This window comes from Balaenoptera musculus, chromosome 4 (assembly GCF_009873245.2).
Source record: "Balaenoptera musculus isolate JJ_BM4_2016_0621 chromosome 4, mBalMus1.pri.v3, whole genome shotgun sequence".
In the NCBI taxonomy this organism is placed as follows: domain Eukaryota; kingdom Metazoa; phylum Chordata; class Mammalia; order Artiodactyla; family Balaenopteridae; genus Balaenoptera; species Balaenoptera musculus.
Window position 1 is genome coordinate 36,085,936 of NC_045788.1, and position 19,125 is coordinate 36,105,060.

At 43.4% G+C, this 19,125-nt stretch overlaps 1 protein-coding gene across 1 annotated transcript in view; it reads left to right on the forward strand.

Moving 5' to 3' along the window:
• KCNAB1 (potassium voltage-gated channel subfamily A member regulatory beta subunit 1) overlaps positions 1-19,125 on the forward strand; it is a 282,120-nt gene that overhangs the window by 154,988 nt on the left and 108,007 nt on the right. The window contains exon 2 of the mRNA XM_036849548.1: positions 4,496-4,539. Coding sequence (XP_036705443.1) covers positions 4,496-4,539 — 44 coding nt within the window. The remainder of the gene's footprint in view (positions 1-4,495; positions 4,540-19,125) is intronic.

Genomic DNA, 19,125 nt, shown 5'->3' on the forward strand with positions numbered 1-19,125 from the left:
TTAATGCATCTACCATGGAACTAACCATTGTCCTAAAACAAGTTCAGACACTGAGAGGACAATTCTGCCTTCAGAAAGAAGAAATGTAACCTTGGCTTCTCAAGAAGCTATATCCCTTCTGCAGTAACTCTTTCCTGAAGCTTTGATTTAAGATTTAGGATTTCCAAAATTTGACTGACAAAGCTAAGTGTCCCGTGCCCCCATACTGATGTCATTCATTTCTAATATTAGCAGACGAGCAGCTCAGGTTCACCTGGGAAAGAGGAGCTTTTATTTTGAGTTGAACAGGAGCACATACTAAAAATGAACACAGTGAGACTTCCTTCTGGTATATCTGACACAGATAAAATAGGAAAACCAGTACAATGCAACTGTTTTGAATCAAATGGGAAAGAAATTCAATCTAATTATACATTTGATGTGCTTACAGAATCTTTTTGTGGCCTCACCTGTGCTAACGCTGAGGAATTAAGAAATAAAATGCAATTACATTAAGTTGTTTCAATGCACAATGTCACACAAGGTCATGAAGTGTGCATGAAAATTCCATATGATTGGGATAGAGAAGGTTCCAGGACATCTGTCACAGCCCAGCATGATGTGTAAACTTGGCCATTATTCGGTGTTATAGCCACACAAACAAGCTTTCAGATGGTGTATTTTGGGCTCATTAGATCAAATGTGTCAAGTATTTGGGCTTCTGTTATCCAGCAGAGCTTAAATGGATCAGAGGGCCTAAACAATCACCCTACCTCCACTCAGTATTGTGCAGACATGAACGTGGGATTACCCCTGGAAAAAATAAGACTTAGAGACCAGATATGGCTTATGCACGGAAAATACCTCTCACTTTAAAAACAACCAACTGTAAGGAATTCCCTGGTAGTCCAGTGACTAACAGTCCGTGCTCCCAATGCAGGGGGCCCAGGTTCGATCCCTGGTCGGGGAACTAGATCCCACATGCCACAACTAAAGATCCCGCGTGCTGCAACTAAGACCTGGCACAGCCAAATAAATAAATATTAAAAATAAAAAATAAATAAAAACAACCAACTCTATTTGGTAATCATTCCTTCTAGCAGGTAAAAATATTCAGAGAAAGAGTTAAAGGAAATAAAAACACTAAGGCTCAGTGCGGGACCTATCACCACTGTATCAATATTTGTCTCTAATTGAACTTTTCTTACAGTGCAAAATCTTCTAAGGCTTTCATTCCAGAAAATCTGCCCTGGGTGTTTAAACAACAATGGCAATAAAATGGGCCATGTTGAGTGCTTGTTACTTTGCAGTTTGTGTTGGCTGACAGTTCTCAAGTTTCTCAAGTTTGGCCTTCCACACCCATAGCAGAGTGATCATCATCTCCCTAAGTCACTGTCGTAAGGAAACTTAGGGCAGGTCTCCCTACCTTGGGTGCTGAGATGCTGCTCAGTAAGTGCCCAGTGTCACAACCTTGCCCTATTTGAGTTTGTTAGAAAAATTTCTTCCTTTGCATAGTTTTCTGCACCAAGTTACGGTTCCCTCTTGTGCTCAGAGTCACTGAAAGATACTAAAATTACATGAAACTCCTTACCTTGATCTTTTTCCCCGTGACACCCACATAGTTATGCAAATACAAACCTGAGATAGCTCCTCCATGTGCTCTCAAAGACCTCCATGGGAGGATATACCACACCGTATTGTGACTATATGGTTGCTTTTCTGTGTCCCTCAGAAAAGGTAGAGGATAGAGAACTCCTTAAAGGTAGAAAACTGTGCCTTGTTCCTCTCTGTATCCACATGTCCTTGCACATTGCCTTGAACAGGGTAACCTGTGAATAAATCTTCACTAATTCATCAATGTCAAGTATCTCTACCTGGAAGACTGTTAGTCACTTATGTATTTTTTTGCTTTTTTTGTTCTGGTGTAGGTCTTTTTTTATTCTCCCCACTATATAGCTTTTGCTCTAGATTCCTATCCTTTAAAATCAGCAGACTTTGGGAATTCCCTGACAGTCCAGTGGTTCGGACTCGGCGCTTAACTGCAGGGGGCATGGGTTCGATCCCTGGTAGGGGAAATAAGATCCCACATGCCCTGTGGCACGGCCAAAAAAAAAAAAGTAGACTTTTAGACCACAAAGCAAGATCTTTTGGCTGTACATCCTGTGGTTTTCTGAGAAACTACTAAAAGAGCAATTCCTGGTGCAAATTATTTTCATGGGAGAGGTCCAATTATTTTTCTCCTATTTAGCAGTTCAAAATATTTTTCACACATACCTTTATGCAATAGTTTCCTGCCAGGTGGACATATCCAATTCATATGGAAAATTTAGCACTATGTCTGTGAGAGGGTGAGCAGAGTCAGAAAGCACCAAAAATAATTACGCTTTGCATTCGTTTACTGTGAACACATTAGCATACATTATCATGTTCCAGCCCCACCACAGTGATCCTGAATGAATGGCACAAGTATTAATACCCCATCGTACTATGAAGAAATTGAACTCCAAGGAAAGAAGTGATTTCTCCAAGGTCACCTAGCTAGTTGGAACAAATGCACAAAAACCTGGGTCTTTCAACTCTTTGCAGTGTGATGCACTTTGGACCATGCTAGGAAATGAAATGTGTTGCTTAGGTGGAATTTTATACACAATAATAGCAAGCAGGGAAAAGAAATAGATGCAAAAACAAGAGCACTGGTTACTAGCTCTAAAGAAGGCAAACTGTGGAAGAATCAAGAGAGAACCTGGAAGAACCGAGCTGTGGAAAATTTTATTGGCAAAGTTGGTGCTGTTTTGTTTGAGTAGAAGTAAGGAGAAAAGTTGTGCTGTTATAAGAGCATCTGATCAGAGAATAAGGAATATACTTTTCTACCATGTTTCAATAGTGTAAGATTCATCTCCTCACACTGGACCCCTACAAAATTCTATGAGGCATCCTCTCTCTGAGAATTTGATTTCTTCTCTGATGGCATTTAGGTGGATGACAGGAAAATGGGTTGGGTCTGGGTCTCCACAGACAAACACTTTACAGTGAAGATTAGAGCACCTAGTTCTCTCCCTACTTAGAGAATGAAAATATATTTCCTTTCCCTGGATTAACTTTTAAGGATGAAAAGCAAAGGTGTTGATGGGGAAAGGAAAGAATCCTTTAAGGACTATCCGACCTTCTTGTAGGAATTTTGTGTAGTTTTTTTTTTTTTTTAAGGTTTGCATTTTCAGCTTTTTTATTTTTATTTTATTTATTTATTTATTTTGGCTGCATCGGGTCTTAGTTGCAGCACTCAGGATCTTTGTTACGGCATGCAGGATCTTTTGTTGCAGCACACAGCCTCTTTGTTGAAGCATGCGGGCTTCTCTCTAGCTGTGGCATGTGGGCTCCAGAGGGCGCCAGCTCAGTAGTTGCGGTGCACAGGCTTAGTTGCCCCGTGGCATGTGGGATCTTAGTTCCCGACCAGGGATCGAGCCCACGTCCCCTGCTTTGGAAGGTGGATTCTTAACCACTGGACCACCAGGGAAGTCCCTGTGTAGTTTTTTTAAAAAAAATAATATATCAGCCATAAAAAGAAATGAAATTGAGTTATTTGTAGTGAGGTGGTTGGACCTAGAGTCTGTCATACAGAGTGAAGTAAGTCAGAAAGAGAAAAACAAATACCGTATGCTAACACATATATATGGAATCTAAAAAAAAAAAAAAAAGGTTCTGAAGAACCTAGGGGCAGGATATGAATAAAGACGCAGACGTGGAGAACGGACTTGAGGACACGGGGAAGGGGAAGGGTAAGCTGGGACGAAGTGAGAGAGTGGCATGGACATATATACCCTACCAAATGTAAAATAGATAGCTAGTGGGAAGCAGCCACATAGCACAGGGAGATCAGCTCGGTGCTCTGTGACCACCTAGAGGAGTGGGATAGGGAGGGTGGGAGGGAGACACAAGAGGGAGGGGATATGGGGATGTATGTATATGTGTAGCTGATTCACTTTGTTATACAGCAGAAACTAACACACCATTGTAAAGCAATTATACTCCAATAAAGATGTTAAATATATATATATATATATATAATTTAGTTTAAATAGCCTAAAGGATTATTTTGTATTTGTTCTTTTAATAATCCTTATCCATCAAGTTGCCCTCAAGGAACTCACATTCTAGAAGGAGAGAGACAATACATTTGTAAGCAAATTAATGAAGAAGATCATTAGGGCTGAAAAGCTATGTTTTGCGGGGTCACTTTGTTGTTGCGCTGAGCCTAAGCACATTTTGGGCTTTCTAGTGCCCAAATGGAGATGAAAGAGTCTCTTCCGCAAACCGCAGGCCTGCCTCTGGGGCTCTGCCTCTACCATGGCTCTAGTCAGGAGCAGCAGCATCAAACGTGAGACTTGTACACCTGAAACTAACACAACATTGTCAATCAACTGTATTTCAATTAAAAAAATTTTTTAAGTGAGATTTAATACTCCCAGTTAAAATTCACCTGACGAAATGACCATGTGTTGCTTTATTTTTATTCTAGGAATCTTGGAAAATCAGGACTCAGAGTTTCTTGCTTGGGTCTTGGTAAGTACTCAGGGTATCATGTGGGGGTGGGCTGGGAGGTGGGAGATTGGGGAGGATACCAGAGAATGACTGGGGTGTAGGTCAGGACCCAGTCTCAGGTGAGAAGGGACTTCCTGACCAACATTGCCTCACTTCTCCTTCTGAGCCTTTCCTGCCCCACACAGCCCTCCCCTTCTCAGACCCAGGGAGCCACTGTGATCATGATGCCTTATCATGATGCAAAAAGAAACCTGATATTAAAGCACATCTTAGAGGAAGAGACTCCTCTCTTATTCCCATTTAGCAAGTGTGAAGAACCTCATGGCATGTATTTGTATGCTCACCTCACCTGCAGCATCATATGAATTTTTTTCTATCCTTATCTTCCCTTTGCCTAATTTTCTCACTTTTTTCTATATTTTAATATATTTTATGTACTTTTATAATGTAACTTAAATGTTTTAGGGACAAGGTTTTATATATACATTTCCTCACAGAAACTGCAAATATTTAAAGAATAGTAAGTAGAGTTGGCAATTTTAACATCATAAGAATGAATCTGAAATGGTAAAATCTGAGTGTGAGACTTGGGGTAGCATACAGCTTCCAGACATCCCCCAGACAAGGGAAAAGGCAGCCTTGGTGTTCAGGCAATTCAATATCGTCAGAACTATTTCTGTAACCTAAGAGAATCTAGACCAGGATGGTAGCTGAGGAAGTAGTGAGAAATGGTCAGATTATAGCTATGTTTTGAAGGTCAAGCCTGGCAGATCTTCTGTTGGACTCTATTTGGGATGCAAGAGAAAAGAGAAGAGTCAAAGATGACTGCAAGGGTTTTTTTTTTTTGCCTGAGCAACAGAAAAGATGGAGTTGCCAGTAAGTGAGATGTGGAAGAATGAAGGAAGAGAGACTTAGGAAGGAGGGAGAACCAATTGATTTGGGACATATTAGACATCCAAGAAAAGAGGTATATAGGCAAATGGATATATGAATCCAGAGTTTAGAAGAGAGATGTGAGCTGGATGTAGGATGACTTGAGAGTCACCAACATGTAGATACTGTTTAAGCCATGAGACTTAATAAGAATAGTAAGGGAGTGAGCATAGATAGTACAGAAAACAAAAGCACGTGGTCTGTGACCTGGGAAGCCCATTAAGAAGTTGGGGAAATGAGGAAGAGCCAACAAAGAACATTGAAAACAAGCAGTGGGTGTGGAGGAGAACCAGGAGAGCAGGGAGTCCTAAGAATCCAACGTTTCAAGAGGGCTGGAGACCAACCCTGTCAAATGCTGCTCATAGGTCAAGCAAGATGAGGGCCAAGAATTGATCATTCAGTTTAGCAACATGGAAGTCACTGATGACTTTGAAAAGATCGGTTTTGGTGGAGTAAGGGGCTCACGCATGATTGGAATAGGTTCAAGAGAGCATGGAAAGAGAAACACTGGTGGCTGCTCTTTTGATGACTATTTTTATAAAGAGAAGCCTAGAAATGGAATGGAAGCTGGACAGGCAAGTGTGGTCAGAGAGGGTGCCTTTACACACAAAAGAAATGACAGTATATTTACATACTGATTAAGAAATTCTTTTGAGAAGGAAAAAAATGGTTAAGATAAGTAGAGAAAAAAAATACCTGGAATGATTTCTTGAGGACACAAGAGGAAAGTAACATGAAAGAAGGCAGAGTACATGGGCTTTGAGGCTGGTAGGTGGGTTGATGGGGTGGCAGTGACGGTATCTTTAGAAATTATCTTCTACTGCTTCTGTATTCTCAGTGAAATCAGAAACAAGGTCATCAGTTGTTAGTGAGGATGAAAGGGAGGTGTTGAAAGTTTGAGGAGAGAGAGGATGATGAGAGCAGAAGAGTGAATGGACCAAAGGGATGGATCAAAGTGGCCAGACAGCATTAAGGGCCTGCTTGAGATTCATGCTAATAAATTTGAAGTGAGACCGTCTCTATGGCCGTGTGCTTTTCCTGCAGTCATGTTCAACCATGCAGGTCCAGGTGGGGTTTTTCAAGGGTATAAGATAAGAAAAGCGAGGCAGAGATGCTGAGAGTTTATGCAGAGGGGTGATTGTAACGGTGGACTTTGGGGTTGAAGCTGAGCAGGGAGGAAAATGAGGACTGAAGCCAGGAAAATGAGGAGGCAGAGGGACAGTGAAGAGTGGGCAGGATCAGTGAATTGTACCTCCAGAGGCCCAAAGGATTGTTGGAGTAAGATCAGCAGAGATAGTATGTTGGAAGAGTAGAAAGTGGTGGTTTGAAAGGGGGATGCTTGAAACTGAGGTCATGGGGGGTTCAGCTATTGGTAATGACAAAGTCTAAGGCATGTCCATTGGGAGAGAGTGGCTGAGGTTGTGCTGAGTGCAAGGTCAGTAGACCAGAAGAGGTCGAGGGCCTGAAAGATAAAGGTTCAGGGAAGGATTACTTTGGAGGTCATTGAAATCACTAAAACATATGGCAAAACTAGTATTGGAGAGAGTGACAGTGAACCAGAGCTAAAATTTTCAGATGAGAGGGATTGACTAGGGATGGGTAAGTGACTGCAACATGGGGGGGGGACTGATGATGTGAGATCCAAAGCTGGTTAGGGGGAGGAATTGGGAGGAGGGTTTCTTGACCCCTGTTGAATGGAAGTGTGGAGACCAGGGAAGGGATGGTAGTGAATGAATAAAAGATAGTGGCAACAAAAAAATAAAAAATAAATAAAAGATAGTGGCAACAATTTCTGCCTCCTTTCACAGTATTGCAAAAACACTGAAGGCTAATGATGCCTGAGTTTTTCTGATTCTTCTTAATGATATGATTTGGGAGGTGAGGGTGGTCTTTGCTCACCATAAGACTAAGGGAATTTGACATTTGCTTAATTTATGGCTTTGATTTTGTTACCACTTACTTGTATTTGAAAGACCCTGTAGATTCATTATCAGGGATATTCTAACCTTAGTTTTTTTTGAGAGTGCTTAATGGTAAATAACTATTCACTATTTATTATCGAAAGAAATTAAGAAATATAACAATTTAAGAAAATATGAATTAAGAAATAACGGTGAACAATCATACACAATTATCTCATAGAATCAGTATCTATGGTGGAAAATAATTTCATCAAAAGAACTGAGAAAACTCAACCAAAAGCCCTTAAGACTATAAAAAATTCAGGTGCCTATGAAGTGCCACATGTAAATGAGTCTCCAGAGGGCAGACTACAGTTTTTTAAAACTGTGTGTGAGCTGTAGGTATTTTGGTGAACTTTGAAACAGACTTGATTCAGGAGCAGAAAGTCCTGATTTGAGCTTCAAGTTTTTTCTAAGAGCTTGAATGCTTGTGATAAGACACTGCATGAAAAATTAGGAGGAAACAAGGAAGTTCATGGGATTGACTGGCTTCATTCAAAACAGGTAACAAAGCTTGAATAAGTATTCTTTGAGAACTTTTCTGAGCTACCTCTGTAAACCACAGGAGACCAAAAAAATTCATAGAAAGGAATAATGCACCAGCCTTAGATAATTTGTCAGGCTCTGCAGACCTCAGCTCTCAAGTCCAGGTGGAGCTGGGTTTACTGTTATAGGCTTAGGATATCAGTTCAGTTACAGCCCATGTTCAACTGAGGCCTTGAAAATTAAGTATTAAATATTCCAAGCAATCACACGACTACAGATGTCTTTTATTGAAGTACTTTAAACGTCATATTAAAGCTAACAATTCTGACTTTCTTCTCCACCAGAGAAGGACAGGCTGGGAATTTCTTGCCCTGCCAAGCTTCCTTTTGATAAACTAAGAGCATATGTAAATGGGAGCAGAAAGGTGAAATAACCCAAGGACGAACTGAAGATACATCTAAAGGAACACAGTTCTGCTAACAAAAGAATAGGGGGGAAAAAATCAAGTGGAAACCTGTCTGTGGGCTACTGTGGCTGGACTGGTTTGTTAATACACTGACCACTGCTCTCAAAACCCAAAGTCAAAGAAACTGATGGGAAGGGAGAAAATCCACCAAAGAGTGATTGAACGTCATCTCAGTCTAGTGGGAAGTGGGATCATCTTCTGAGAGAGGAAGAGAGAATTTATGTATTCATTCATTCATTTACTCATTCATCCTCAGCAGACATTTAGGAAGCCAGGCATCATGCTGGTTACAGGGGATATCCAGATGAAAGAAGCAAGGGCCCTGCTCTCAAACTGCTCACAGCGTAGTAGGAGTCAGGCACGCAAAAATAGACAGTGCATTGGACGGATGCCATGATGGAGAGTACAGGATGAATCAAGCATGAGGAAGGTCTTCTGGGGAATCTGGAGCAGCTTCACAGGGGAAGTGCTGCTTGAGTTGAGACTTGAAGGGAGTCATTAAGTAGAGAAAGAGGGCGAAGGATGAAAGACAGAGGGGGCAACACGAGCAGTGGCCTGGAGGGAGACCCATGGAGCAGGAGGCACTGTGGGAAACACTAGTGTATGTGCAGAATATTTCAAATGCAGGGTATTAGGGAACCACAAGAACTGAGCCTGGAAGGAAAGCTAGGCCTGATCAGGAGGGCCATTGTTTGCCTTGCTAAGGCATTGAGCTCTAGTCCTCTAGGTCTCTGGTGTTCCTCCAAGTCCTACATCCCCAAGGTCTCAGGGAATACTTGGGGGATGAGGCACAGACAGGGCTCCACCTCTCCCTGCCTTCCTCCTTCCATTGCCACCGCTTCCATCAGTGTAGCTCCACTTTTTCTAAATGCAAATATAAATATGACTTTTAATGTAAATTTAAATGTAAAATTTTAATGTAGTACGTCATAAATGACTTCATGTTTTAGAACAGGAGTAGGTTCATAGCAAAATTGAGCAGAAAGTACAGAAATTTCCCCTTACCTCATATACACACAACTTCCCCCACTATCAACAACCCACATCAGAGTAGTACATTCGTTACAGTCCTGCACTGACACACCATTATCACCCAAAGACTATAGTTTACATTAGGTATATGTATAACTTTGGTGTTTTACATTCTATGGGTTTGGACAAATGTAATGACAGGTATCTGCCATTATAGTATCATACAGAGTAGTTTCACTGCCCTTAAAATCCTCTGTGCTCTGTCTATTTATTTCTCTCTGACCCCTAACACCTGGCATCCACTGATCCTTTAACTGTTTCCATAGTTTTGCATTTTCCAGAATTTCGTATAGTATGGACATCCTACAGTATCTAACCTTTGCAGCTGGCTTCCTTTACTTAGTAATATGCATTTAAGTTTCCTCTGTGTCTTTTCATGGTTTGATAGCTCATTTCTTTTTCGTGCTTCATATTACATTTTGAAGGAAAAAAAGCATCCTTCTTCCAAAAAAAAAAAAGTTTCAAAACCCTGCTCCAGCTTGTGAAAAGCCATTGAAAAACTTGGATCAGGAGTAGGACATGATAAGATGTATCAGAATTGTTTTCTGGCAATGATATGAAGGCTAGATTAGAGGGGGGAAAGGGTTGAGACTGGAGTCAGATGATGAGGTAGTGGTATTAAAGATGTACAGGAAGAGGGTGATTTTTTAGGAGGAAAAATAAACAGGACTTGGTGACCTTGGGATGCAGAATGAGAGGTCTCCCTGAGCAGAGGAGGGTGCCCCAGTTCCTGGATTGGGTGTGTAGGTGGACGGGCTGAAATCTCAGAAGAAGGAGATGCAGGAGGGAGCAGTAAGAGGAAGGAGGACAGAGGAGACGCAGGAGCACTGTTACGAAGAGGAGACCCGAGAGCCTGCCAGCTTCAGCTTCAGATACCCAGAGGGCATGGGGAGGGCTGGAGAGAGCTCCAGCTGGAAATACAGACCCAGGAAATTCTAACAAGGGTGAACGCATGGTTGTCACTGAGGTCACCTGCAAATACAGAGGACTGAGGTATTTGGACAGGTTTAGGACACCTGCCTTTTGGAGTCTGTCAGACTCCATGCTCCCAGAGATCGCCTCTGTTTTTTCTACACCCCTATTGTACTGTCAGCAGATCACAATATCTAGCAAGTAGTAGGTGCACAAATATAGTTATTGAATGTATGACTGGGTACATGGATCAATCTCTGAGGAATGACAAAATGCACAGTGGGTAATAGTGAAGATCCAGGGGAAGTCAGAAATCATGAAATGCTGGGGTCCAGTCAACCTGGTTCTTTGGCTTTCCAGTAGCGTATCAACACAGAAACTGAGAAGGCCAAATGGAGGTGAGGAGAGGGGATAGAGAGGGCCCAGCATCAAGGATTATCCCCAACATGCGTCAGGGCCCAGGGGGTCTACTCTATACACAGTGACACGCGTCTAGGCTGGGTTGGGGCTCAGAGTATGCAGCAGGGCTCTCACTGCTGCAGATGGAAAGGGCATCTACCCACACACATTAGGAGCAGGAGGCCCTTCTGATTCCTGCCACTGGAGGTGACACCCCACAGCAGGCGGCTGCTCCTACAGGTGCTCAAAAGGGGCAGACTTTACCCTGTGCCACTCACTGTGGGATATACATGCTTCCCTCCACATAAGAGGCTTGCAAGAAGAAAGGCATGTGATAGTTAATTTTATGTCAACTTGACTGTGCCACAGGGTGCCTGAATTGGTCAAACATTATTCTGGGTGTGTCGTGAGGATGACTTTGGATGTAATGAACATTTGAATTCATAGACTATGTAAAGCAGATTGCCTTCCCTAATGTGGGTGATGGCCCTCCTTCAGTCAGCTGAAGGCCTGAATAATATAAAAAGGCTGAGCCCCCTCGAATAAGAGGGGACTCCTCCTGCCTGACTGCTTTGGGCTAGAACATCAGATTTTTCTGACCCTTGGACTCAAAATGAAACGTTGTCTCTTCTTGGGTCCTGCTGGCTTTTGGACTAGAACTTACACACCATCAGCTCTATTGGTCCTCAGGCCTTCAGACTCGGACTGAATCTACACATGGGTTATCGTGGGTCTTGAGCTGCAGATGACAGATCTTGGGACTTCTCAGCCTTCACAATCATGGGACACAATTCCTTACAATAAATCAATCCCTCCCTATATATATGTGTGTGTATATGTATATATATAATTTCCCTCTATGTAAATATATTTTATTATATATTATAATTATATAGAAAATATATATAAGTATAAAATATATTAATATTTATATATAAAAATATATAATAAATTTTATAAGAAATTATAAGGTTCTATTTCTCTGGAGAACCCTAACTAATAAAAGCATTTTGCTAGTTTTGTAAAACATTGCACAGGTGTATGTGGCAAAGCAAACAGTCAGGTATTTCTAGGGAGTGAGCAAGGTTATGGGAAGATGGGAGGAGCACAGATGAGGGGGTATGTGGTCACTTGCTCATTTTTCAGCTGAGCACATATGGATCCTCATGTAGAAGACCATCATCCCCAAAGGAGTCCTCCTGGGCTGTTCACTGGTCAGGAGGGCATGTTATGTGTTCTTGCCAGACAGGGCTGGGTCTGGATCTAGCAGTGAAGAAGGGAAGGAACACCCTATGCCTTTGGTGCCTGATTTCCATAAACCTCAAGGCGGTAATTCCCAGGCAGAGCAAACTGACTCCACGATCATCATGTTCTGTGTTCATTCAGGCAGCCCCTTCACACTTCATCCTTGAAGGAATGAAGTCATAAAGTAAAATATTTTAACACCTTGGAGACACTGAGTGTCTCAAGAGGTTTTTCTTCCCAACTCTGGCTGCACAGCAGAATTACCTGTGGTGCTTTTTACAAAGCAGATAACCAGTCTCCACCCAGACCTTTTGAATAAGAGTCTCCCAAGGCACAGGTGTTTTTAAAAGACTGTCCCGATGATTCTGAGGCGTAGTGGTAGGGTTGGAACCCGTTGTCCTCACCAGGTGGAAGGAGATGGCAACGTGTGTGGACTGGTGTCTGGTGAGCCAGGTACTGGCTGTGTTTCTCTCCTGGCTGCTGCCTCCAGGCCCAGGCCCTGGAGCTGGCTGAGGCATCTCCACCGGAACTGCGGCTGCCAAGAGGAAAACCTGCCAGCTCAGGGTTGACCTCGGGGTTCTCTGGAGCCAGTGTCCTGGGAAGGCTCCTGGGGCGGGCAGGTTGAGCTCACCTCCCCTTCCATTCAGCGCCTGCCACCTGGGCCCATCTGCCTTGTGCCCTGCCCTAGCCAAGGGAACCTTCTAGAGCAAAAGCAGTGAATCTTATGACTAAACTGTGTGGGCTTCTTCTTAATGTGTTGCATATGTGCAGAATGTACTCCTGGCTCATCTCCCTCTGCCTTAGAGATGCTCTCACTGCACTAAATATTTTGACACTAGGAAAACATGACATTAAATGTTTAACATGAATGATATTATTTTTGACACCCTTCATGATTCTCATTCTTGTTGCTAAACCCAATGTAAACTAGCCATCTCTCCTATTATTATAATAACATAACAACAACAACATTAAGTATTTATAAAATACCTCTGAGACACGAGAAACAATTTCAAAAGGGCAATTTCTTCTCTCAGAACGTTTACCAATTTTTTTGCTTAACACAAAGTGAACTATCTTAAGACCAGGATACCCACAGAATTTAAATCGTGCATGAATATTAAACATATAACAAGAGAATTATAGGCTTGTCACTTTTCCTGGAACGTCTACCGTGAATAAATGCCATGGTGCATACACATTAAGAATGAAGAGGCATTTATATTTTTATAAAATTGTTTTAGAGTATTTCTTCCTCATTTTCTGCTTGGATGGATTTTATCCATTTTCAGAACTGCTGACAACTTGGTTGCCTCTGAGTTATCCGTGGCTGCCGGCCATGTGCCGTTGCTTCCCTCATAGAGGGTGTCAGGAGCTGAGACACAGCTGGGGGACAGACGGGCAGCCTGATGCTCCACACGTTGTCAGAGTTGGGTTCAGGGAAGAACTGGAGAAGAGGGAGCAGAAGAGTCTGCACAACCTCAAGTGCACACACACACACACACACCACACACCACACACCACACACACACAACCTAATCTCCCTCAGTGCAGTTTAAGAGGATGAGTAGCCCTCATTTGTTAATCTGTGATCCAAAAGTGAAACAAGTAGTTGCAAAACCATCAGGTAGTGGGGGAGAAAAGGTTTTCCCCAGACCCAGATATGGGCAGTGTGTTGGAAGTGATGACAGTTTGTAAACATGGTCTCACAGCTGTGAGAGGAATTAGTCTTTGCAGTCATCCCCGCCTTTACAGTTGAGAAAAACAGAGGCAGGAAGGGGGAAACGTCTCGTTCAAGGCCAGTGGTAGAGACGACAGAGCCCGCATCTCCTGCCCCTCCACCAGCCGCCTGTTCCCCGCCACCCCCCGCCTCCAGTCTCCATGGGCCTGCAGCCACTGCCCTCTCCGCCTCTCTCCACCTTGAGAAGTGGACAGCTAGACCAGGCATGTAAGGCCCCCTCCAGCTCTATCAGCCGTGATATGGGCAGCAGTCAAGTTCACTAAGACTCCAGGGTAACAGCTGGGTGAAAGTGCCTTTACTCTACTTTAGAACTAGAAAATGTCAGAGCCTAAACAACTCCTGGCATCATTCTCCAGAGTAGGGTAGACAAAGATCTGTCCAAGCTCCACAGGCAGAATGGGGGCCAGAATCTGTGATTCTGGTGCATGATCAGGTGAGCTGTCCCCATAAGAGATGTCAAAGTGAGAAGGCAGCTGAGTGCAAACATTTTGTTTCTGTGTGGATGCCCTGAATGACTTTCCCTCCCGTGCAGCCCTAAAGACCTAAAGACCTCATGAAGCCCTGCCATAGCTCCTGTACTCAAAGAAGAAACATACTTATGTATATGCAAGTGTATTCATATTGTTTACCCAGACTGTGCCCTATACACACTCTACATTTATGAAGAGTACATTTATAAGATTATTTTCCTATACCCCCTTATTTTTTTTAAGTCCAGGGATCGAACCCATGTCCCCTGCATTGGAAGGGCAGAGTCTTAACTCCTGGACCGCCAGGGAACTCCCTCCTATACCCTTTGCAATATAAAAACCCAAATGAAAGTTTCAATTTCAATCAACCATGCAATTGAGCTACTCCAATAGTGAGGCTAAAACATGAGGGAACCCGATGGGGTGCTGTCCTCTCGTATGGTTGGGGCTGTGCCTCTGGTGTGCTTGGCTTAAGTGAGGCAGGGCCATGGGGAGCCATTCCTGGAGGGCAGCATAAATGCCTGAGGGGTAGGCTGCTGTGGGTTACACACTGAGGGGGAAAATGTGTGGAGATTTGTATGTAGGCCTTTGAGGCATCAGCTGGATGAAGTTAGGAAATAAATCCCAGTTCTTTTTAGCACTACTAAGTCAACCAGGAGCCTTCTAGAGTCAGTTGAACAGAAACCCAGTTTCGAAGCAAGTGAAAGCATCAGCTTAAGCAGAAACAGAAATTTTTAGGCTCATAGGGACAGTGGACCCAAATGGCTTGATCCAGGGATCAGACTATGAGCTCTGCAAGCTGGAGGCTCATCCATTCTCAGGCTGCCCTCAGAGTGACAAGATGGCTGCACATGCTCCAAGCCATATATCCCATTGGCTCTGACTGCCTTATATATCCATCTGTGAATCGGTCACTGAAGAACTGCCAGCAATCAAGAACCACCCCTGAAGCTGGGGAAGGGTTTAAATCCACCCCAACCACAGAATGCAGATTCCTAAAGGAAATTTAAAGCACTCTTGCTTAAAGTGCTGAGTTTCTCTGCTCTGAGTGAAGAAGAAAAGATATCCCTGGATCCTGAAAGCCCTTCCCCCACTTATTTTAGCTTATCTGAGCCTTTTCTATGTCTTTGGTAGCCAAGGTTGAAAATCAAAATTCTCCCAGCCCTTTCTGTAGCATGAGGTATGCGCAGAGTTTGCTGAGTCAACTCATGTTTACCTTCTGCTCCCTCAGTTTGCCTAATGGACAGAATTTTCCTCAGCAGGATAAATATGTAGCTTTGCCTTTTTAATACTTCCCCATCATGTTGAAGGATCTGGGAGACCTGAGGCTCATTTACAAATAAAAGCTTCATCCTAACACCTGGAATATGCAAAGGAGGACCTCCAGGAGAGCAAAGCAGAAAATACCATCAATGCTCACTTTGTATCTGACTACTAATTAAAATGAGAGGAGGAGGAGGCTACCCGACATGCAGTTACAGAAAATGGGTGATGAGGTAATGAGCGGTAGCTAAATTAGAGCTGACAGCCTAACCATGGGGATTTCTTCAGGCTGAAGAGAAGGAAACAGGAGATGACGGTCCTGGCTTGGCTCTGCTTGCAATTACTAGAAACAGGTTTTCTGGGGGAACTTGTCATGTTTCTTCTTAGTCTCTTACTCTACCTTCCTTCCCGTTTCTCCACCCTCTGCTCTATGCCACCCTTTCCTTTGGCCCTTTCTGAGCAGAAACTGTAGCCCAACTCAGCCGACCTGCTTTCAGTGGTGATACTTAACTGCTTCTGGCTGAAGACAGAAGGCAAGACTGGCCCTGAGACTCATTTCTAGAAGTGACCCTCTGTCTGGCTTTTTTACCTGTCACACCATTCCAGTCACCCTTCCTTCCAGCACCTTCCTGGGAGGGCTGGTTGGCTGCCCTGGTCCTGCTGGTGGATGGGCTGCCTCTGATGCCACCCATGTCTCAGTTTGAGCTCTTAGAGGGTAGAAACTGAGGCTGATTCCATCATCCCTGGAAAGCACGGGGTCAGCACTCGTCTCCTTCATTTGTGTGTCCAAAGATTTCACAAGATGTGCCACACGGCATGCTGGGGAAACAGGAGAAAAAACACACCAGAACACCAGTGGCCACCTTCACACAGCCCACATGCGGGGAGGCGGGGAGGGGGCAGTGACCTGATTCCCAGGCAAGATGAGACCCTTGGGCTGTGTGCCCCCGGAGGACACCTTGCATTTATGTTTGCTGGTGATAGCTTATTAGTCTGACTTATTTCCTGCTTGATTATCAGTTCAGAACACATGCCTAGATCAGAGAAGCTGCTTATATATACTCATTTATGGAATGAATGGATGAATGAAGGAATCACAGTGTGACCAGGGCTCTGAGAGAAATATGAGGTGCTGTGTGAACACATATGAGGGCTGCCTAAGAGGAGATCATGGAAGGCTTCCTGGGGGAAGAAATACCTGAGCTGAGTATGAAAGGATGAATAGGGTAGGATAGAGCCAGGTCAAAGAGAAAACAAGGAAAAAAGCAGTTTAACAATAACAGAGGTAGAGAGACAGAGAGATAGAGATATAGGACACAGAAGTGGCACAGATGATGAAGCAACCACCTCTTGTGGGGAATGAAGAAGGTGCTGATAGGGGCAGTGGGATTTTGAAGGATGGATAGGAATCTGTCAGGTGGATAAGGAAAAAAAGCCACAGGCATTCCTTTTAAAAACATTTCCTACTTACCCTTCACTCAGATCTAGGCTTGATGGTTGCTTTCCTGACCATCCACGTCTAGACAGAGGCTTCCTGTTAGTTCTTATCACAACCCGTCTTACCAGGATGTGGTATTTTTCTGTCTTCCCCACCTGACTGGGAGCTCCGGGAAAAAGACACCATTATTATTATTTGCCATTTTGACCCCACCATCTGGCATGGCTCTGAAAAATTATGGGGCTCAATAAGTGTCTTCTAAATGAATTGATAAATAAATTTCAGGAAGAGAAGCCTGGGAGTCTAAACCAGCATGGCCTGGAGAAAGAACTACATGGGAGAGAAAGTGATGAGAGATGACTTTGGGAAGGTTACGAATAACGTTGGAAGCCATGCCACGAAGCTTGGAATGTATCTGTTTTGTGACGAGGAGTCACTGAAATATTTCACTCCAGGTGTTGCTTGGCCAGATGCATTTTAGGAAGCTCATTCTGATCTCTGTGGTCACACTGCAGACAGCAAATTAGAGAGGACTGGGAATAGAGGCAAGGAGACAGGCTGCAAACGACTCAAATATTCTCACTTTTACAGAAGATTAAATGTAACAGTCAGTGAATTGCCCACTAACTGTGAGCCCAGTTCATCGCACTGTGAGCATATACACAGATCCTGCGCAGGATAGGTAGGGGGACTGTGAGGTAAATGAGGCTTGGCCAAATCAGCGAAAGACTGGTAAAGAAAATACAAAAGGAAGTGTTTTTAAAAGCATAAAATAAAATATCTGAAGTAAAGAACTAACATAGGTGTCAGTGTAGTAAATTACAAAGTTTCAGAGATTAGGTTAAAAAAAAAAGTTCCTAGATACCTTCTTTAAGGGAGAGGATGGAGATAAATGGAAAATTTTTAAACGGGCAAATAAAAATCAGACAAATATGAACCAAAAGGAAGTGAAATGTGGGTGTAAAATTAATGAAATAAAGTAAGGGGGGGTGGGATGGATTGGGAGATTGGGATTTATATATATACACTCCTATGTATAAAACAGATAACTAATGAGAACAGACTGTATAGCACAGGGAACTCTGCTCAACGCTCTGTGATGACCTAAATCGGAAGAAAATCCAAGGAAGAGGGGATATGTGTATACGTATAGCTGATTCAGTTTGCTGTACAGCAGAAACTAACACAACATTGTAAAGCAACTATACTCCAATAAAAAAAAAAAAAAAGTAGAATTCAAGCAAAGAGAAGATGCAGTAATGAGAGATGATAATCAATGGAGTGAGGGCCCTGAGAAGGAGCAAGAAGATGGGATCAACAGAGAAACAGCCTTGGAAAGAAAAGGGACACTCTTCCCCAGGGACAGGAAGAAAGGAGGAAAGGACGGGTGTTGTCTTATTCTATGCTCCCTTACCTCGGAAGCCAGTGTTGAGCACACACCCATCTGAGGGTGAGGGAGGTGGGCTGTTCTCATACCAGAGGCAGCTGGAAGCCCACGTGGAAATGGGCAGTCATGTCTGATAGTTTGATAGCTTTGGTAGCAGGAAGTAGAGAGGGGTTTACACTTTATTTCTTTTATGTTCTCTGTGAAGCAGGAGGCAGGTTTATCTGGTGACATTAAAGAAGGAGGAGGTAGGACTGAGGTTGAGAAAAGTAGGGCAGGTTTGAAATCCAAATGGGGTGGGGGGGATGATTAAAAAGCAGAGGTCTGGTGGGCTCTCTGTGTAGTTACTGTAGACCAGGAATTTACGATGCATGGTTCTCTGCAGTCCGTGAGTTTCTCCAGCACAGCTCAGCATCTTGGTTATAGGTGATGAGCAGCCGGACAGTCAGACTCCTCCAGGTGTCAGTCTTTGCCAGGCAGGTGAAATGAAGGAACAGTGAAGTAATGGAGCTGAGAATAGGGCAAGAGAATCTTCTAAATGGTCAACCACGTCATCCAGCTAGCCTAAGCTCCCTGGTTAAGGAAGGAATTGAAGACAGAATAGACAGACTGGAGGAAGGTAAAGAGTTTGAGGACAACGTGTGTGGGGATGTACCTACACAAAATCTGCAAGAGTGACAGCTTGTAGCATGCGAGGGCTTATGACCTGGTCATTAATGCATATATTCGGAATACACATGAGGCACACCTCCACCCAAGTTCTCCTGTGTGCAAGTTCAGTTCTGTTGTTCATGGCACCATTGTGGTCTTCTGTTTCCACCCCATCAGCCTTTACTACGGTTTCTTCTGATAATCATTGCCTACATTTTCTGAAACT